The sequence below is a fragment of the Manacus candei genome, unplaced genomic scaffold (assembly GCF_025592945.1).
Source record: "Manacus candei isolate 608988 ecotype Guabito, Panama unplaced genomic scaffold, ASM2559294v1 h1tg000008l, whole genome shotgun sequence".
NCBI classification, from domain to species: Eukaryota; Metazoa; Chordata; class Aves; order Passeriformes; family Pipridae; genus Manacus; species Manacus candei.
Window position 1 is genome coordinate 4100153 of NW_026138056.1, and position 21091 is coordinate 4121243.

General features: G+C 36.0%; 1 protein-coding gene across 2 annotated transcripts; it reads left to right on the forward strand.

Moving 5' to 3' along the window:
* Positions 1-5312: 5312 nt before the first annotated feature.
* MC2R (melanocortin 2 receptor) lies at positions 5313-17440 on the forward strand. 2 transcript variants are annotated; one of them, XM_051773794.1, is made up of 4 exons: positions 5313-5400; positions 6793-6892; positions 8975-9039; positions 16245-17440. In XM_051773794.1, exon 4 carries the CDS (start codon positions 16399-16401, stop codon positions 17362-17364), a length of 966 nt encoding a protein of 321 aa, XP_051629754.1. In that variant the 5' UTR covers positions 5313-5400; positions 6793-6892; positions 8975-9039; positions 16245-16398; the 3' UTR covers positions 17365-17440. The 2 variants fall into 2 exon arrangements, with proteins under 2 accessions (XP_051629754.1, XP_051629765.1); XM_051773805.1 differs by having other exon boundaries at positions 5315-5400; positions 6797-6892.
* The last annotated feature ends 3651 nt before the right edge of the window (positions 17441-21091 follow it).

A 21091-nucleotide genomic window follows, 5' to 3' on the forward strand; every position in this document is an offset into this window, starting at 1 on the left:
AAAATTAAACAGTCAGTACTGAACAATAAAAGTCAATCTTCCACAAGCTCTACTGCCCCCACTTCCTACCAAGACCAACTATATTTTGGCTTTGGAATGAAAGTAAGATTTTTTAAAATGGGGGCTACGGGGGGAAGGTGGTGTGGCAGGAACAGAGTCTCTCCCTTTTTGTTCCTTTTTTTTTTTTTAATGAGCCTAAATGCCACTTGTGAAGATTAATACAAGAACAAAGAATTCAATTTACAAATGCAAACACGTTCAATTTTTTGCTCCAAGTGTCCGTACCCATGCATGGCTGAGAATGGCAAATGAACAATATAAGAGGCTTTTCAATTATACATAGCAGATAACCAAACACTGTCAATGGAAAATGTATTTAGTGAGAATAATAGGCAGGTAGGTATAAACTAGACTGAGAACAAAATGCAAGTCTTTGTTGATTTTCTGTCACACTAAACAAATGAAGCATTCAGTAAAAGCATGCTGTAGACTAATTAATAGTCAGAGAAAAAAAAGCTAAAAATGCCTGAAGAAATATTTTTTCAATCAATTTCTACCAAAAACCTAAAGCAAAAGCTGAATAACATTGTCTTAACAGAGAAAAACAATAGACAAAGTTGTTATATTGATTATCTCTGTTCTTTACATGCCAAAAATTATAAGTATGTTATTTCAGACAGTAATAATTTCACACTAAACAGAATATGAAAGTATATAAATAGCATTTTAAAAAATTACCTGATTCATAAAGGCATAAATGGAATGTAAGAAAAATTAGATGTCAAAAAAAAAAGTCCAAGTTAAAAAAAAGAGATGCAACAGTGGTCAATGCCTGTAGAGATCATCCAGATAAATTGTTTTTAAAAATCCATTTAGACAATGGTGGGGTTTTTTTATCAGGTAGTGATACGTAATGGTCATCAGAAAAAGTAAATTAAAAGATTTCAGCACTAGCAGCACTTTCAGCTGTCTATCTTTTTGGGTTTAAGTGAAATAAAGATTACATGAGCTGTCTTTGCCATTCCAGTGAATACTCCTCCACCTAATCAGTCACTACACTAGGAGGTCATATTTTAAATTGCATTATTCCACTCTCCAAAGTTGTTCCTCCCATTCAGCTTACTCTATTGTCATAGCTTCAAGAATAAAGATAAATCAGAATTTTATAGAACAAAAGGTAGTACACGTGGTCAGGTTAAGTGCAGCTACAAACCTAGGATTATAAGGATGCTGTCTCAGTCCAACATGAAACCTCTGCACAAAACGAAACAAGGAAAATAAAAGGAGTTCTTTGACCTGCTTTTTCAAAGGATTACCCTTCTCCTCCCTGCTGCTCAGTACCAAAAACAGACTTAGTGCTGCTCAGTACCAATAACAGACTTAGTGCTGCTCTTGCCCTCAGACAGTTCCACTGAGGACTCCAAGGCTCAAGCCTTTTCTGAGAGCGAGATAAGAAAGAAAAATTATAACAGCTGAAGCAATTCCTCAATCTCAGATTTCAACAAGTGGACAAATTATTTTACTGTCCTGAAAGTGTATTTTCATAATATTTATCCCTGTCATTACACTTACTCTTTTCCATATTTTTATTTGTTAACTTTAATTAATGTAAAAGCCATTGATGTTTCTTCTATCTAAAGTGGAAACACGAAGATATAAAACTTTATGTAGACTTTCAGATTTCCTCAGAAATTTTTTTAAATGAGAAATAAATACAATGTTAAATTTCAAATCAAGAATCTTCTCATGTTGCATTTTATTTCTCTATGCAAATTATTTTGAAGTTTATGAGGGTTTTTTTAAATTAACTACACCAACTAAAAATAAAATTTCTGCCTGTTAATAGCAAACTAGAAGACCTAGTCAAGAGATTATCACTTTATATGAAACTTCATTTTGTTGTCTTTAATGCGATGCATGTTTTGCAATCAAGCAATAAAACACAGCTTCCCTATCAGGCAGTGAATGATAAAAGAAACAAGCAATCCTGAGGAAGACTTCCGATCGAAACTACCTGACCTGTGCCACAGTCTGCAATTACCAATGCTTATCATAAATAAGGATAGAAAGAGGAGAGGGAAGTTTTCCTGCCTTGCAGGAGGTTCTGGAAGAGGAGAATGCTGAGTCCTTGATACTTCCTTTCTAAGGTATTTGCTTCTCCTGAACTTTGAAAGATTAGACCTGTTAAAAAATTAAATTGTATCTATCTTGAAGGCTGTATTGGTTTTAAGTTCATATAATACTCAATATCTCTAGTTTTTTACCATATTTACAGATACTTCTTAAAAAGTATAATGATCCCAATCTACACGCAAATGTTGTCATTTATCTAAGTGTAAAGCAAAATTAATGATATGTTTATTTTTTAAAGGCAATTGTGTCAATTAAACTAGCTTTCACTGAAAACTACATCAAGAGCAATTATATAGTTGGCAGTACTGCAAAAGCAAAATTAGTGAGAAAAAGCAAAAACAAGGAATTTAAATAAATGGGAGACAATCATGAAAATAAAGTTCTTCATACAAACAAATTTATAAACTGAAAAGCCTGTTGTTATGCACCACAATTCTTGCCTTTTGAAAGTGAAAATAATTAAATATTAATTTTGATAGTGGATGATCATGCAGAAAATACTTAACAAATGTACCCTCTAGGTTTTGTTTTGTTAGAATGTCCCCCAAAACCTCCATAAAGGGGAAAAGAGGAGAAGGCAAATAGTAATTAGGAAAGAAAAAAAGGAGAATTATCCTAGATGGTCAATGACTCTTAATAAAATATATATTCCTTTTAACTGTTCTTGTTCTCATTTTTGAAGAAATTAATGTACTTTTTAAAAGATTAGTAAATTTTCCTGACATGACTTTCTGATTGAAATTACTGAACATCTACAGAAAATAGTTTGGTCCCCTTGAACACCAGTATTTGAGAAGTATCTGACCACTGCACTACATGCATGAAAACCATCTCACACAGCAAAAGCAATGCCAGATTTTCCTTTTAAAACTTTTCTAATCTTTCACGTTGAATAGCAATATTATACCCAAAATTCTTGTAACAGTACAATATAAAAATAGAAAATCCAAGTATTTAAAAATAAGTTTTAACATTTAAGTAGACCATGAAACTGCAGTTAACCCTTACATGTACTGAGTCGAATACACTCCTTGACTATATTGTTGGTTTTAACAAAGTTTAACAGACAATTTCCTTTAGAAAAATTGAAGAGGGCAAAAAAAATTCTATTGCAAGAATTTGCATTAATACACGTGTAAGGCCTCTGAAATGAAAAGCCGAGAGTGCACTCTTGTGACATTTGGGCTGATAAAATTAACTGCAGCTTCCCATTTGGGCTGACACCAGAAACTGACTGCTCATAACCTCAGAGGAAGGTAAGAGGATCAGAAAACTAGGTTTCCATTTTAAAGAAATCCGGAGGAGACCACAGTCACATAGCCAACCTTATCTCCCCCAACCTTATTTTACTACTCCCTCCAGCCTGCCTTGGTGAAGGGGTCATGCCACCACTACCCACTCCCCCTCAGGCTGCTGGTTCATGACTTACCCTTTCCACATATCATTAAACAAGGGCACAACAGCTGGGAAGGCTCCAGCTCTTCTTTTCCTCTCACTCCAATACACTAGATTGGACGACACAGTGCAAGAAAATAACAGCAGTAGCTTTGCTGTTACTGTAAGTATTTACTAACAAATAAATCGAGATTCCCTGGGGTGTGGCGCTGTAACCATACATTTATGCTCAACAGTGCTCAGCTGTGAGGTGCTGGGAACCAAGCACAATGTGATGGCTGGAGACAGAGGTACAGCATGGCATCTTGGGCTGCTCTATCTAACCCAGATTCACCAAAAAAATTCTCTACTGGCATTTTAATACCAGATTTTATCATCACACTGGCTGTATTTCAGTGTGCAGGATAAAACATGCTAACATCTGAAAAAGTTGGCTGAATCCTTCTTGTTGGAGCTTAGTTAGACCATATGGCACTGCCTCAGGGATGAGTTTATTACCAGTCTACCTCCAGAAATTCCCTAAAACTTAATTTTTTTTTCACACTACAAGTCACCAAAAAATGACGAGTATTTTTGTGCAAATACTGGATTATTAGTAATAATTTTGCAAATATTTACATATTTTTATTTACCAGACAATCACGATTAGTCTGTCTTCTGCTTAAGAAAAACCTCTTCTCCTGTTAATGTTTCCTTAAGGCATCTGTCTCTAGAAGATTTTTATTTGCTTTCTGATGATAGAGTAGCCTAACAGTTGCCTTTTATGCAAAGCTCCAAGTTTGCACAGCATGCTGAGAATGGCATGAAATGAAAAAGGACCTAACAGATCTGTTCTTAAGCAAGAATCAAATGGCAGGCTAAATCCATGCTTCCTTTTTTTTCCTAAAGGTCATGGCTACAGAATCTGAGACTTTGCTAAGTATTTAATATTGATAATCAACTACAGTCGATGTATTCCCTGTCTACTAGATGGAAAAAAATGTATACTGTGGAAATAGTATCTGTGTTTCTCTTGGCCTGAGGCCCCAGTTTTCACTCACACTTCTTCTAGTCAACTTTACCAATCATGTCTCCTCCTTGAAAGCCTGGACTATTTATAGAGCTTTTTACTGCTACAATTTCTAGATCTCTTTGTCTCTTCACATGTTGTGAAAATACTGTTTATTTCCTGCTGTGCTCTTGAGAAATGAAACACAGTGGGATGAAAACTTATGCAATACAACTATTAGATTGGCCATAGTCGTTTAAGCACAGAACTGGTAAAATCACTGTAAGAAGTTTGTCAAGTGATAAGGTCATTCTCTAATTACTTTGCATTTTTCATCTTTCAGACTAGAATTATCTACTGATTTAATGGATCCTTAAATAGAAACACTATATTTTATGCAGTGCGATAACAGGGATTCATTTTTTATTTATGATGTGCAATTCTAGCTGTTTTTTTCATTGTGATTCATCACAGTACATCTGTTTTTACATAGTGATATTTAAAAAAATCAAATAACTCTTAGCCTGTCTCTGACATGTCCATTCATATTTACACACCTTTCCTTCACAAAACAGAAAACGCAAACATTAACATTAGAAAAACCACCTGACACAATAAAGCATGAGTACCCTTGAAGCTGGCACTCAAGAGCTAGGACCATAACCAGGTGCATTTGAAAGAGTTTTTTTAAATGTTGGACAATGCAAGTGAAAACAAATAGTAAAAAAATGTTCTGCACTCTTGTGACATCAGTTGTCTTGACTTTGTCCTATTCTTCCACCACCCGTTTCTGTATCACAATGGCACTCAGCAGGCCCAACTTCTCTAAAGAAAAGGAATTTAAAAGCAAAGATGAAACCTGTGTGCAACTCAGGACAGAAAGAGTAAGAGTGAGACAGTTCTTTCCTCCTTGGCAATCTGAAGGATGCTCAAAGATAATGAATATATTTTACATTTTATGAACTTTTTTTTATTTTTCAGGTCCCCTCCCTTCGAATGTGTTGCTAAGCCTTTTTTTCTCTAATAATTAAGTTCCAGAGATCCAAATGACTCTCACTAGAGCTGTCAAACTGCTTATTGAAGAGGGTTTGTGTTTTTACCAGTCCTTCTGCACACAGATGAATTCAATCTTTGGTTCTTGAGCCTGAATTCACCCTTTCTGTAGTAGAGTTGAACTTTCCTTTGGTTCCCTCGAAGCAAACAAATTTTATCAGTTTATACAGTTAAGAATATAATTCTGCTTTTGGGCATTGCTATTTAATTGCTAATTAATAGATCCAACTGTGAATTCTTTCCCTAAGGTAACTCACTTATGCTGTTCCCTCCTATTTGTTTCAGTAGTAGGGCCTACCAGCTCTTTATAGAATATTGTTAAAGCTCAGTACATATTTTTACCTTCATGACCTGAATTACAGTTCTCTGTAATTATCACTTAAACTTATTCAGACTAATACAGTTGAACTTTTGGAGCTCTCCCTACCTCGTTAACTTTTCAGTTCAGCCACCAGTTGGGTCTTTAGTAGAGGTGTTAGATTGAAAAACAAACACAGTGACAGTCATCTTAATGGGCAATGAACATCATATGACATCTCAGCTATCTACCTGACTATTTAAATACTATTTATAACACGGATTATGGTCCTTTTGTGAATAGTCTCCTTGATTTACAGACTCCTCCTGCCAAATATTAGGAGGGGAGGTTATAAAGATCAGGAGTGGCTGAAAGGGTAATCCATTTCAAGCAAAATATTTTTCTTTTGACTGGGCATATTTTGTTTTTCTTTCTTATGAATGTTTCAAGAGACAGCAGATGATTTATTTTAAAGTGACCCTAATTCAAGGTTATGCCAATGAAACAAATGTCGTTCTCTTTGATTTAGATGTTCCAATCTTTCCCTTACGCAAAGACTATGCTGGTTTCATTTGCTTTATAAATAATCTTTCTCTCAGAGTTACCAGCAAACTGACTCACACATTATTTCTCTAGCAGGTAAGTGGAGGTTTACTAAATATATCTAATGTCAGATATATTTATCCTTGGATAAATTAGTGAAAAATGCAATGTTATTTGTGAAACAAAGTGCCATATTTCTGATGTTCTCTAAAATCTTTCATCTTCTTTAAAGCAAAATTTTGGCAGAGGTTTTATACCTCTTGTATGAAACTTGAGTAAGATTTTTTACTTTACCACCTGAAGAAATTAATTTCTACTGAAATGTTTCTTATCTTTTGTACACTGCTTTTCCTTCTTCATCTGTTTTTTTTCACTGCATCAGCCAGAGGCCACACATCCCTCAGAAACCTTTTAACTGGTCATCAATGAGTCTTCTTCTGGATCTGGACTGGGAATTATCTAAGGAGGGCTACTGCTGTCAGGTATAGTTTTGTTTCATTCAGTCTGCTGAGGGAAACCAAATTCCGTTCTCACTCAAGTGTAAACATTGAATAATTCCATTGATCTACCTGATAGTTATAGATTTCTCAGTAGACTGTGTGCTTTGATGCATTCTAATTGCCAATACTTGGAGATAGTTAATCCACATCAGAGGAAGGCAGTGGACAGCAGCAGTCTCTGCCTTGAAGCAGATAACCACAAGGAAAATTGGGGCACAGCAAATGCCTATAACTTACACATGTTGTTGTAGATACCTGAATTAATATTAATTCTCTGATTTTCCTCAATACTTTTTTCAGACCAGAAGCAGAAGCCAAATTTCACCACATGCACACACACACACATGCTCATATATGCATGTAATTCTGTGGTACTTGTGCAGAAGCAGAAATACCTGTTCTACCACAGCATCGTTGCCACGGGGGCTCCATATGTTAATGCATGGAAAAGACAAGCTAGAATGACCTAATTTAGGGTCTCTTCATAAACCTCCCACTCCTCTCCAGAGGTGGCTTTGGGTGACAGCACACCTTTTTCAATGAGATTGTATGTCTTCTACCTATAACAGAAACCATTCTAGCACTGAATGCAGACATGCAACCAGTGTAAAGTTTAATGTGGCCACTATTCCAAATGCAAGCAGATTTTTATGGGCTTGCAAAATCCAGGTTTAAGTCTTTCCACTTCTGTTTTTCTATTCATTCTCCCTCTCAGACATATGGGATGAAGATGGCTCTGAAAAAACACATCTCAAAGAGGTATTTTCTTGACCCTGCTCAGCCCACACATTTCCCAGAGAAAATAACCATCTATTGAATTCATTTTTTAATCATTGTCTTTTTACTATTTTTACTTTTTAGCATAAAGAGATATAAATTTACTTGTTCAGTAGCAAGATAAAAAGCACAATGGTACTTTTAAGTAATTCTCAGGAAAGAAGATACTTTATCTTTTATGCATGTTTTTTTCAATAAGACATACCTGGGTTTACAAGATAATGTGCTTAAATGCTGTAAATCCATATTCTTGTTTTCTGTCGTTTAAAAATATTAAATATTATTCTAATGGTACAATCTACTTTGACTATTATTTTGTTTGCAACTACTGAAGCAAACACAACCAGAGAAAAGATGAATGGGTCCTAAAGGAAAATCTAGGAGTACTGCTTTCTCAGAGCAGAAACACAGAACTTCTTTTTCAAGAAATGGTTAATGCTTTTGTGTAAAAGAGATTTCCTTGATACTTGTTGATAACATTTCTGTGATGGCATTATTACTGGCAAACAATGATTTACTGGAAAGAGTAAGAACAGAGCGATGGCCTCCAGAAATGTCACTTGAAGGCCTCTTTATTTTTACAGTGAACCAAAGAGCTATTTGTCATGTATTCAAATTCAATATAATTTTTCATTCCTTGTAGAAAGTTACAGCTATATATAGACTTCAAATTAATTTATTCTCAAACAAATAAGAAAAAATAGTGTAATAAAAGCAGACTACAAAGTCTGGGGCACAGTAACTAATATTTCAAAGAAACATGAATCCTCCCATTACAATCTTAATAAAGAAACATATATTTGTAACTTGTCACTAAGTCACTCTAGTGATCTACTAGGGTGAAGGATGTTAGCAAAGGGTATAAGTGCATCACTTCCAAAGCAATTACTTGCATCAGGCACAGCAAGGTTTGTTTGGATTTTTTTTTTTTTTAGATAGAGTATGTTGTTCAAAATTGCAATAGACTAATAATTATATTTCTTAGTGTATCACAATAATTATATTCCTTAATGTATCACAACTTTACAAAGCAACACTAGCTTTATGGAGAGCAAAAGAAAAAAACAACTCTCACGATCACTTAGGAAATCTTCACTGAATTTCATTCTCTTCCCTGATAGCTGTGTATTAAATGACTTGAAAAAGTTCCCCACCTGCAGGGCACAACGTGCTATCTGCACTGGGGAAAAGACCCCTCTGAAGTGTAACTACTGGATAAGGAAGCAAAATACCAGTCAGGAGTACATTAGTTCATTTTCTACAGGTCCTGGGTTTATCTCTCTATAGATCTCTCACATTCAACAAATTGTCTACATGCTTGATATGAAAAGGATTATTTCACTAATGACTTTGTGAGTATTCTGTGTTTATGCTTCATGACAAAACAAGTGCCTTTATATAACCTCCAACACTATATGCAGTTTTTTTAGTTCCAGGTACTTGAGATAACAGCACATCTTACAGTTGCAGCAACTGTATGTGAAAAATTATACTGCTACAAGGAGTTAATCAGTTAGAAAACATTTCCTGACTTTTCAGCTTTAAGTTCTTTTTCTTTCTGTCATTTTAAGAGTTCTTGACATTTCATTCATAAACACCATAAATAATTCCTTTTCCCCTCTGCTACTGCAAAGATTTTTTTTTTAGTATATTGAGAACTCAGACCATCTTTTCTTAATCATTTTTACTTTTCTTGCTTTCAGTACCTTTGCTGAAGTACCCAGGGATATGCATGTTTTTAATGAAGCTACACTCTTACCATACAGAGGAGACTAATCCTGGCCAGTTACTTTCTACATAGCTTAGAAACTTTATTTTATTTTCTATTGTTGGCATCAAAATCACAACATATTGAATATACCTAACCTTAAATGCAAATAAGGAAATCTTTCCTGATAGTGGCATTTTTCATTAATGAACACATAATCGTGTTATTTCAATGCTGATCTTAAGGGGAAAAGTAAAAGAAGTATTCATATGAAGTAAACCAAACTTTTAAATTTTCTTCAGCTGTAATCTTTGCAAGACCTCCAGTCTGTCCACTGTATGATTTGGTCAGAAAATTCTTACAGTTTTCAAACTCAGGAAAAACATACTATATAGAATTCTCAATCAACATATACACTCATATCTTACCTTTAGAATTTCAGTAATTCTAAAGTAGGCTTCTAATTCTAAATTAGAAGCCTAATTTCACTCTAGAAATGCTGTTCATAGGGAAGCCACAGTTCTAATCATATGAGTAATATTTTGCTAGCAATTAGCCCAATTGATATATGTATAGCTTTACAGACAACAATATTTTTTTTGCAATTAACTTGTGTATGTATACTCTTCCCTTTTTTGTCTCTGCTCTTTTCTTCAGAAAGTACCGTCTCTATCAGTGTAAAGCTATTTCTAAGAAAGTAGTAGACATTGAAATCATACAGGATGTATATTCATTATTCTGATGCAGTAAATCTCCAAGATACATGGCAGAGAACATGCTTGTACAAAAAGTATTTATTTATGTCTGATGACAGTACATGAACTTGAGTTTAGGCAACAAAATATTTAATATAATGTCCACACATGTGAGGTATCAGAATAGCTGTAATCAGTCATTAACACCTGGCTAACCCTAGAACACTAGAGGGAGATCAAAGCAAAAGAATAAATTATCTAATCCATCATGGATACTAATTGCAGTTGTTCATAAAATTTCAAAATATGATATGATAAAACAACACCAGGTATCATAGTATCTTAATTTTTCCTAACAGTTCTCACACACCCTTATTTAATATTGTTTTACCTAGACTATAATTTTAAAGAATCAAAATTTTTTTAAAATACTTAGAAGGAAAAATATTAGATGAAAACTACAATTATTGTATTCTGTATTAAATTAGTTTTTCACATGAACAATATTTACTTTGATGAAAAGATACAGGTTCTGGCATCTGAAAAATGAAACGTAAGCAAAGAGTCCAACTACCTTACTGTTCTCTGACTACATGGTACTTTTTTCTAGCATGTACCTACAACAGTAAGCAGGGGAAACTCAAGTTTCTGAAAGACCTTCCTTGGAAAGAGATCTTTCTGTTACACCTAAATGCCAGTGACTGAAACTGTTCACATTCAGAAGAGGATGGAAATTAATGCTGTTGCTCTTTTGCCATTCACAGCTGCTGTTTCATTCAGTGTCTGCTGAACAAAGTTTGTGAAATATAGATTTTTTTTTAGTTTTGCATGAGAGAAAATTATCAAATGGACACTTTTTTTGCCCTGTCGGTTCCTGATGAGAAACACCAATACTTTCAGCAGGATTCCCAAAGGAAATTTTTGGAAAGTTTCCTAAGAGGAAGGATCTGGTTAATCAGACTTCATAGAGGAGGAACCCTGGCATCCGAGTTTCACTAGCAAGGAACTACCCATGCTGGTGTTTGTACATAGATTGTTATGCTGCTAGGGATGTCTGAGCTGGATAGAAATAGCATGGTCTTGCCACTGGTAGAAACATAGTTTTTGGCATAATGCTCACAAAGTCAGAGTTAGTTTACCCTGAACAAACTGGTAGGTGTGGTAGCTTGCAGGCACGCCAGTTCAGTGTGCTGCAGCCTCTGCACAAGTCAGCCCTATCAGCATACCCCATTTTCAGGGTACACCCTGGCAATAAGGAGAAAATGTGATACATACACATAATAATTGCCATAGCTGTTTAGGGAAGAAAAGGTTTGGAATGCTCCAGGGAGATAACAGGAGATAACCTGAAAGAAGTGCAGGTAGAAAGGGAGAGCAGGAAATTTGCCTTTCACCACACTGAGTTGCTCAGGTGGCTCAGAGCTTGCTGTGAAACTGTAACCTCTCATGAAGTTACCAGTCAGCTCTCCTCCAGAAAGAAAAAAAAAAAAAAGAATGTTCATAAATTGCTTCAGAAAGGAAGAATGTTTATACACTATTGAAAAACTGTGCTTCCACTAAATTTTAGCAACTTTCTTGGATGCTTCCTGCATTATTTGGGTCTGTTTAATAAATGATGAGAGATTTAAAATCAAGTTTATCTGAGGAAACTCTTCCCTTCAAGAGTTTAACGACTGAAGCTGAGGATGTTTCATTTATAATCCGCTACTGTTCCTCAAGCAGAAATGTTTCTGTTCAGGCTTTTTTATACAGGCCATGTTGAGGTACCTTAAGCACAGTCAACCTAGAATTCAGTGAGACAGTTTAAGTACTCTGAGATAGCCAGTGACTCTCACTTTAATTATGGCCAGAAGAGCTACAGGAGGTAGAGAAGCTAACAGGACCCTTAGCAGTCTATATATCGTAGAATAATTCTTCTTACACAGTTACTTTTAACAACTGTAAAGCACTATACAGTGTGCAGGACAAGGCAGAATCGGGCTCTGTGTGGTTTTTTCACTTATTTTCTTGTTCAGAGCTAAGCCCAGCTGGTAAGCAAAAAGAAATGCCCATTAGCAAGTGTAAGGATCCTCCTGTCCTCACAGCTCACCTGCCTATAAAAGGTCCAGTCACCTTTATCCCCTTGAAAGCCATTGCCTGCCTACTGAAGAAAAAAGAAAAAAAGGGAAAAAAAAAGTTGTTATTTTGCTTTTTTAACAGCTTCTTAAAAATTAAACGTCCACATCCATATTTTTGAGAGACTTGTTTCCTTCTTAAATGCCTGGTACACCTGGAAAAGCTGAAAACAAGACAAAAGGTAATAGTCCATAGTTTTTTTTTCAAATGTATCTTGATAAAAAATTGTAACATTTTGGCTAGGTTTGACTGAAAAAAGTACATAGTTGCCATCCATGAAACTTTGGCTGGCATTTTCAAAGAAGGTCATCCTAAGCAGCATCAGGCAGCATAGCCAGTTCCACTAGGACCAAGTTTTAGAAGGGGAACCAGGTACCCCAATGATAGAGGTAATTTTATTTAAAGCAGTGAGAGTTTATACACTGGATAGCTTTGGAGATTAAATGCTAGAGATAACGACATCAGAGGAAAGGGCTAATATATTTGAGAGTTTAGGATTGAGAAAAAGTTGTGGTATTTCAAGTGACAAATAAACACCTCCACACACACTGAATGGATTGTGAAACATGCTGTATATACTGTGTTTGATACACAAACCACTTATTCTGTTTCATTCCTAATGAATTACATTTTTCAAAACATTTATACGCATAGAACAGAGAATTATTACCTTTAATGGCTCTGGAAAGAAATCATTGCATCTACATAATTGTCTAGTTATCTCAGCTGTTTTGTGCAGTCCAAAATCTGAAGAGACTACTCTGTACCCTTTCTGGGTTTATTTACTGCCAGCTATCTAAAGAACAAGTACACCTTGGGGTCTCTCTGATAAAGGGATATATAGTTTGCTATTAAAAAAATAATAGATGCAAAAAAAAATACCTGGGATTTTATACAGTATTTAGGGTATATAATTTCTTTATCTTATCATTATAGCTTGCAACTGAAATTACTTTTATTACTAGTACAGCTGACTAGGTCAGTTTATTTAACATTTTGGGATTGAGGGGAAGTGTATTGTTTATTTATTAATGAATAAGTTTTCATCCAATTAAAAAAAAAATCAAGTGCAGACCTATTATTCCCAGACCTTTCAGATGCTAATTCATTGCATTTCTACCATAGAAAAAATTGTATTTTAGTTATCAGTAGGCACTGGGCAGACAGGAGACAGTTGTGCTTTCTGTCCAAGATTGATCCTGAGGAGTACTGGGAGCTCCCAGCATCCACAGATGCATTCTCAGCCTTGTACCAGGAGAAGTACCACTGCTGACTCTTAGTTGTGTAATATAAACCAGTGCAAACGTGCTTTCCAAGTGACAAGAGTGTTTTAAAGAGTCACACTGTAATCACGGTGATGAATACAATTGATAGCTAGTTTGACTTTGATTTGTTTCCTAAGTTTGTACAATATTGTCAGTACAATTTCTGGTCCTGGCTTCCATTTTCCCAGTTTGCTGCTTTGTCTTGCTTTAGATAACTACAAACTGAATAGAAATTTTTGGTAATATTACAAATATATGCATTTTTAGTAACTTCACTGTTGCCATCAGCTCATTGCTCATTATACCTGCTCAGGAGACTGCCTCTTTCCAGATAAAACGTATTTCTGAGTATCCAATGTTACTGACCTGATGATTTCTGCCCCAGGACATGATGTTAACATGAAAAATGATAGGTAGAGGTTTCTGCATTTTTTTGCTATACAGCTGCATTTGCAAATGTGTTTCAGATGTAAAGGTCTTCTGTTATCATTTGTTGCTTTTTGAGTGTTTTACGTTTCTTGCTAGTCAGAAAAACTTATTCCTAGACCTTAAATGAGACCTTAAATGAAATTAGGTTGATGGAAACCTAATAAAACAGTGTGCAATATGCTGAAATGAGACTCTCTGAAACAAGAATGTCTTTTTCTGGCTTTCTATTGTTTGGAAACAACATTAAGTGATGTAATTATTCAGTTTACTGTGAATGCACTAAAGTCCTTATAAGTTTTCTCTTCTGCCCAAATGTTGTACTTACTAAAACGTCACTGTAAAATTATAAGCAACAGATGTGATATATCATGCCATTCATAATATTATATGTTTTCAGTGAAGGAAGCTTCATGTTTTTCAGGTAGATTATTTCAGCGATATGACTGTCAAGAGAGATGCATTATGAAAAAACAGTTCTGAGAAAGCAGTGACATAAACATATTTTTGCCGACTGATTCCCTGTTTAAATCCAATTGAAATGAGGTTTTGTCTGAAGTGTCTGTGTTGTCTTTCTGTAGAGAGTGAAAATTGTTAAACAGATTGCTAGATTAGAAATCATAAAACTTGACTCTGACAGCAGCTCTAGGTGAGAATAGGAAAAACATATCATTACAAAGACGTTGTCAAGTCTCTTATTCTTGTTAGTAACTCCTTCCTTCACATACTGACAGGTGCTGACCTAATTTTCTTTGGAATGTTCATGCATGCTGCAGTGCAATACAGTTCACTTACTCCACTACACAGCCTATGTTTTCACATATGTGTGGGTAGTCTCCTGAATACTTTCCTTAAGTGAGCTTGTTTCAATCAAATTCATGAAGGCAGGTGGTCCAAATCTCAGCACTCTGTACCACAAGTAGCACCTTACTGGAAATCTCAGCAGATGACATTAGCAAACACAACTTAGAAACCTGTTTTCCACAGAAAAGATGCAAAATACATCCATCTCCATTAGGGCTAATCACATCCAGATAGCAGTTCAGCTGCCCTGATAACAGATATTGACACTTGCAGATAGTATTGTTTACATGCAAAATAATTAAAATTTTGACTTCTCCCTGTGGAATAGTAACAGTGTATTATGGTATTCAACAACCCTGACGATGAACAAATGTCCAAAGGAATTTTAAGACTTATTGGTATGAAAGTGTCAAACAAACCTGTTTTAAACTTGAAAACAGAGAGAGAATCATTGAGTAATTTAGGTTGGAAAAAACCTTTAAGATCACCAAGTTCAGCTGTTAGCCCAGCACTGCCAAGTCCTCCACTAAACCATGCCCCCAAGTGCCACATCTACACATCATTTCAATACCTCATGGGATGGTGACTCAGCCACTACTTTGGGCAGCTTGTTCCAATGCCTGACAATCCTGTCAGTGAAAATATATCAGTTTTTTAAAGAAGGGGGTTTTCCAAATAGCAACTGCATGTGTGTTTTGCAAGACGGGCTATAAAAATGACAGGATAAAATGTGTCTTATAATTTATGGGTCATATCTGAGCTAAATTAATATTGTATCTATTTAAACATTAATGAAAAAAGTAAAAAGCCTATTTTTTTTGAAAGATTCCTGTATGCTTTGAGGTAGTTTAGATCAGGATCATTATGGAGAAAGGAAAATATCATCTTGATGCTGAAATAAACATTCAGTCTAATAGATGGTTGTAAAATACAGAAAAGAAAAGATTGTACTTTGGATCTTAGAAATACTTTCATGAAATTTCATGAAATTACAGTTTCAATATAAATTAAAAGGAAGCCTCTCACTACTATCTAACATGCTTCTAAAAACATCAATATTTACAAATGTTCACATCTAAATTAAGGGTATTTCATTGCACCATCAACAGTGTGGTGGTAAACATGTTGCTGTTCTGGACAACAGTTTATCTTGGCATTGGTCTTATTTGTGTCTATTAAACTGCAAATCATGCGAGAAATGCCAGACTTTCTCAAAGAAAACAGCTGGGCCAGGCCACTAAAGATTGCCAAACTCTTGAAGTCTGTCAGATTAGTTCAGTAAATGTGGTATGCCCATTGGTAAAGAAAACTATACCTATTTTTTAAAACTACTTTGAAGCTAAGAGATAATTTACACTTTGATTTTCTCTAAGGTTCAGTGAAGCCTTGAACAGGTCTTATTTTATCTAATCCAATTGTACCTCTCTTTAGTGATGATATATGTGTTTTCCATCACAGTAGGTGATATTTCAAATGTCTATTTTTGCCTTATCTGTGTGGTAAATTTCTTCTTGATATTTATGTTTCTACATGTTTTATTGTAGGAGAAATTCCAAATCTTTCAGTTAAGTCTTAAAATTGCTTCACATGAAGGAGGAAACCTTGATCAAAAGAAGAATGGTCTGACTCACAGGTCAGCTTCAGAATAAAGCCAAACCTAAAAAACAGTGATCCAGAACCTTTCCACGACCAGAAGAGATGAGCACTGAGAGGCCTTTCAACTTAATCAAACACCCAGGGCAGACAAGCATTCCTTCCCTTGAAAATATAAGTGATTTTTCCTTAAATGTCACTGACTGCATCCAGGTTGTGGTGCCAGAGGAAGTTTTTTTTACTGTTGCTGCTGCTGGGATACTGGAAAATCTGCTTATCCTTATTGCTGTTGTTAGAAATAAGAACTTGCATTTGCCCATGTACTTTTTCATTTGCAGTTTAGCCATTTCAGACATGTTAGGTAGCTTGTACAAAACTCTGGAGAACATCTTTATCATCTTGTGCAAAATGGGATACCTGACACGTCATGGGGACTTTGAGAAAAAACTGGATGATGCCATGGATTCCATGTTCATTCTGTCTTTACTGGGATCTATTTTCAGCTTGTTGGCTATTGCAGCAGATCGATACATCACTATCTTCTATGCTTTGCGGTACCATAATATCATGACACTGAGAAGGGCCTTGGTTATCCTGGCAGTCATTTGGACGTTCTGTGCTGGCAGTAGCATTGCCATTGCCCTCTTCTCCTATGAAGCTGCAACAGTCATTCCCTTCACTATCCTGTTCCCTCTAATGATGTTTTTTATACTGTGCCTCTATGTCCATATGTTCCTCCTGGCTCGATCTCATGCTAAAATGATTGCCTCACTGCCCACCAGCACAGTCCACCAGAGAACTAACATGAAAGGAGCAATTACGTTGACTATTTTTCTTGGAGTTTTCCTTTGCTGTTGGGCCCCCTTTGTTCTTCACATTCTCTTAGCAAGGTTTTGCCCACATAACCCTTACTGTGCTTGCTACATGTCCATTTTCCATGTGAATGGAACACTCATAATGTGCAATGCAATCATTGACCCTATGATTTTTGCATTTCGAAGCCCAGAATTGAGGAGTACATTTAAGAAGATGTTCTACTGTTCCAGGTCAAACTGGAACTGGAATTGGTAAACACTTAGTGAAAAATTAAGATTATAGAAGCACCTGTGGAGTGCTGTGCAACATCTGTTTGCAAAGTCAAAAATACCAACAAGTACGCCGACAGTAATACTTTGTATATTGCAGTGTATTACCAATGATTTTTCAGAAGACGACCAAAGAATACATAAAAACCAACTATGCTTACAAATCTTTTTCAAGTAGACCTCCAGAGATATTACTAAGCTAATTCTGTTGACAATGTTCATGAAAGTTAAAAAAAAAAAAATACAGTCTTAACTATCTTTTGTCATTTCAGGAGAACTCAAATCTTCTGCATCCAGTGTTACATTACCACAGAGATGAGCCAACTCACTCTATATCAGTAATTTCAATTCAAGGTGTATACTACTTTAAAATTCTGTTGTTTAAATTGCAGTGAAATGAATATTTGTTTCTAAACTGTGCATTTGTATAAAAGTCTATGATTAAGCAGAAAATATGGATTTTGCTGAAAGAGTGAACTCATGACTCTTCTTTATCATCTAGTCTCCTTAAAATCATGCAATTAGTGACCTCTAAGTTTCAAAACAATTTTCGGAGTTAAGTCCAAGAGAAAAGGATATTTTGGACTGAATTCTCCAAATGTAAATGATAATGCAACTATATGATAAAATGTTAACGTCATGACATCTAAACATAGAGAAATAATCATTAAAGAAAGCACTATACATTTAGCCCTGCAATACACTATACATTTAGCATCCAAGACAGATTTATACCAAAATCCAAAATTCAGCAGTAAAACATAACATTGAAATTCTATTTAAAGTCCTTTGCTAAGGACTCGTTCTCTTGTGGAGACTCTGGCAGTTAGGTGTTAGAAGGGTATCCACAGGAAAGCTGGGGGTGAACAAGGTCATGGCTACAGCAGACCTCAGATGGTGCCACCTGCTACTGCTTTCTTCTGCCACACCAGAATGTGGCAGCACAGGGTAGTCATCAGACAAGTGTGGTTTGGTCTGGAGGAAACAGGTCACCTTGGACCCAGCTGCCTTCAGCCCTCATCTGACTACCCTCAGCTACACAAAAGTCTCAGGAGCTGGCTGGTTCCAATCACCTTTTGCAACATTCCCAGGCCCAGGGCAAAGACAAGGAGTAGTGGTCACTCACAGACCCTGGAGCCAGAGCCCATCTCCCATCACTACACTGCCATCACTTTTCTTTGCAACAAGGACCTGGGCTTCTATCTGGCCAAACAAAATCCATCCTACAAGCACACCTTTGATCGCACTCCTCTTGTCCCTACTTCAGTGGCACAGCAAACTGTCCTCTAGTAACTCAACATCTGCCCAGTCCTTCCCTGACTGTCCCACTGTCTTTCCCAGCACCATCACCAAGCCTCCAGCCACCATTTATCTGCAAAACACAGAGCAGTCGTGGTTATGCAAGTTAGGGCCCAGCGAGATTTTTTTCCATCTCCACAAGGCGCCAACACCTGGACAGAAAATTTTTTACAGGTTTTATTCCACATTGTTTTCTTTGACTTAAAAGTATTTCTACAGTTACTCATGCTGGATCTCCTACTGCCATGAGATCCAAGCACTGTCCGGAACTGGTTCCCACTAGAAATTAACTGCCTGTTCTTTGTAACCTACCTGGTCTAATCTCTGGAAACAGTCAGATCAACACCTGGGAGCATTTGTTCCTGTCATGATGCCTGAGCAACACCTAAATCTTTGTGATTATGTCTGTAAATTGATGATAGACACTTGATGGCTGTTACTGTCAGAGTCTGCCTCTAACGCCCAGACAACCAGCAAGACTGGGAAAAAGCTGCAAGGTAGCCAGGTTGCAAACGATGAGAACTGCCTGTTGTTCTCCATTTTTGTCTTAGAAACAACAGAATTTGCCATTTTTACTGGGTAAATTTGTAAGAAAGACAGATCTTCTCTGCCTTTGCAATATAACTGAAATCTGTGTCTACAATATTAGATCTCAAGATGAAACCAGGGATTATGGTAAAAGAACCAATATAAAATTCAAAAGACACATATAAACCTTTTTTTCAGGTTGCACTGGTTATGATTAAATGAAGTATTCTCTTGAAAATATTTCCTTTCTGGAGACAAAGAGTCAGGAAGAGCACAAAATATTCTTGTATAAAAAAAGCTTCTAGAAAGATTTTATTTTTCCAGTCTGCCTACATTTGTTGCATGCCAGCAGATGGGTAAATCTCCATACATTATCTCCTAGCTGACTAAATTTGACTTGCATTTTAGTTGTTCTGCAGTGTCCAAGCAAGTCTCTCTGTCTCACATACTAATATCTTCATATATTTCCCTATGTTACTCTTTGAACAGGTTCTTTAAGCTATGATTTGTGAACCTTTAATCATATTGTGCTGAAGTTATTATTGAAGTTCTCCTCTGATATATTAATGTATAACAGTGAACACTTTCCTCAGATTTTGGGACTTCCCTTCATCTGCCCAGCTTTAAATTACAAATGTTTGGGAGCCAGAACTGTACCTTAGCTTTGAAAGAAAAAAGTTCATTTGGATCCTACCAGAAGCTAACAAGCCTGAAAGGAACATCTAGTCCTTTGAAAATCACAATCAACACTACAATCAATGTTTCATTTGGAGGCATCCACAGAACTTCATAGCCTCTGGCAACAAAACATTTCCTAGTCACTTACTGCAAAAACAAATAAGAAAAGCTCCTCCTCTGTTTTTGTTGTTTTGAACTGAACTTCATGGTCAGTAACAAAGTGAACAAATCTGATAAAGACACCCAGGGGAATTAATTCCACTGGAACAGTCGGGATGACAGTGAGAGACAAACTTGCAGAGCAGTTTTATTTTGGTCACAAATTAGCAAGACAAATACAGGGGTTTTGTGAGAAAATATAGTTGAAAGTTTATTCATGTGAGAAAAATCTTGTTTCAGTGAATTATTGTCCTGGGAAAGACTTTCAGAAAAATAGGTGCCTTAGACTCCTATTAGCTGAACAAAATTTCAGTTTCTCAAACAAAATTAAACTCTTAAAATTCTATTTATTCAAATAGAATTGTAGCTAAGTAGGGTATGTTTTTTAATTCTCTCCAAGGTAATTGCAGCAGATAGCACCCATTGCATCTGTATCACTCAATAGCACTTTAATATGCCTTTGTTTGAAGTGGCATCTTTTCAAAAGATACAATGCTGTCAAGAGCTTCAGATTCAAAGAGGATGACTCAAAGTACAATTCTGGAGAATAGAATGTGACCACTTAAGAAAACTTTTCATGTCCATTTGAAAGCAGTTTTCTCATGTCCATAAATCCCCTCACCTCTACAAGACAAAGATCAGGCTGTTGAGCTGTCATACATAGTCTAATGAGTGACCATTAACTATCAAGTAATTCTGGATAACCCATCTGGAGTACAAATGCCTACTGAGTAACTAAAATTATTTATTGTTTTCCATAATTATTTTTTTTTACATTATGACTATGAGATGGGTTTGTTAAGCCACATTTGATTGCTCCATCAGCACCTTTATGCTACCATTTGCTACCACCTCAACAGTTACACCTAAACTTTGTATGAACTATCTGGATAAAGGTAGAGTTAGTCAAAAACCATTTGAGAACAAGAGGAGTTACTCCATCGTCAACTTCACACCCTCTGACAACCTGACCAAGGACGGCAGAGATGGAGCACGTGACCTGGGTGGATACTTGTATGGAGATTGCAGCTGTAGTAAACTGTATAGAA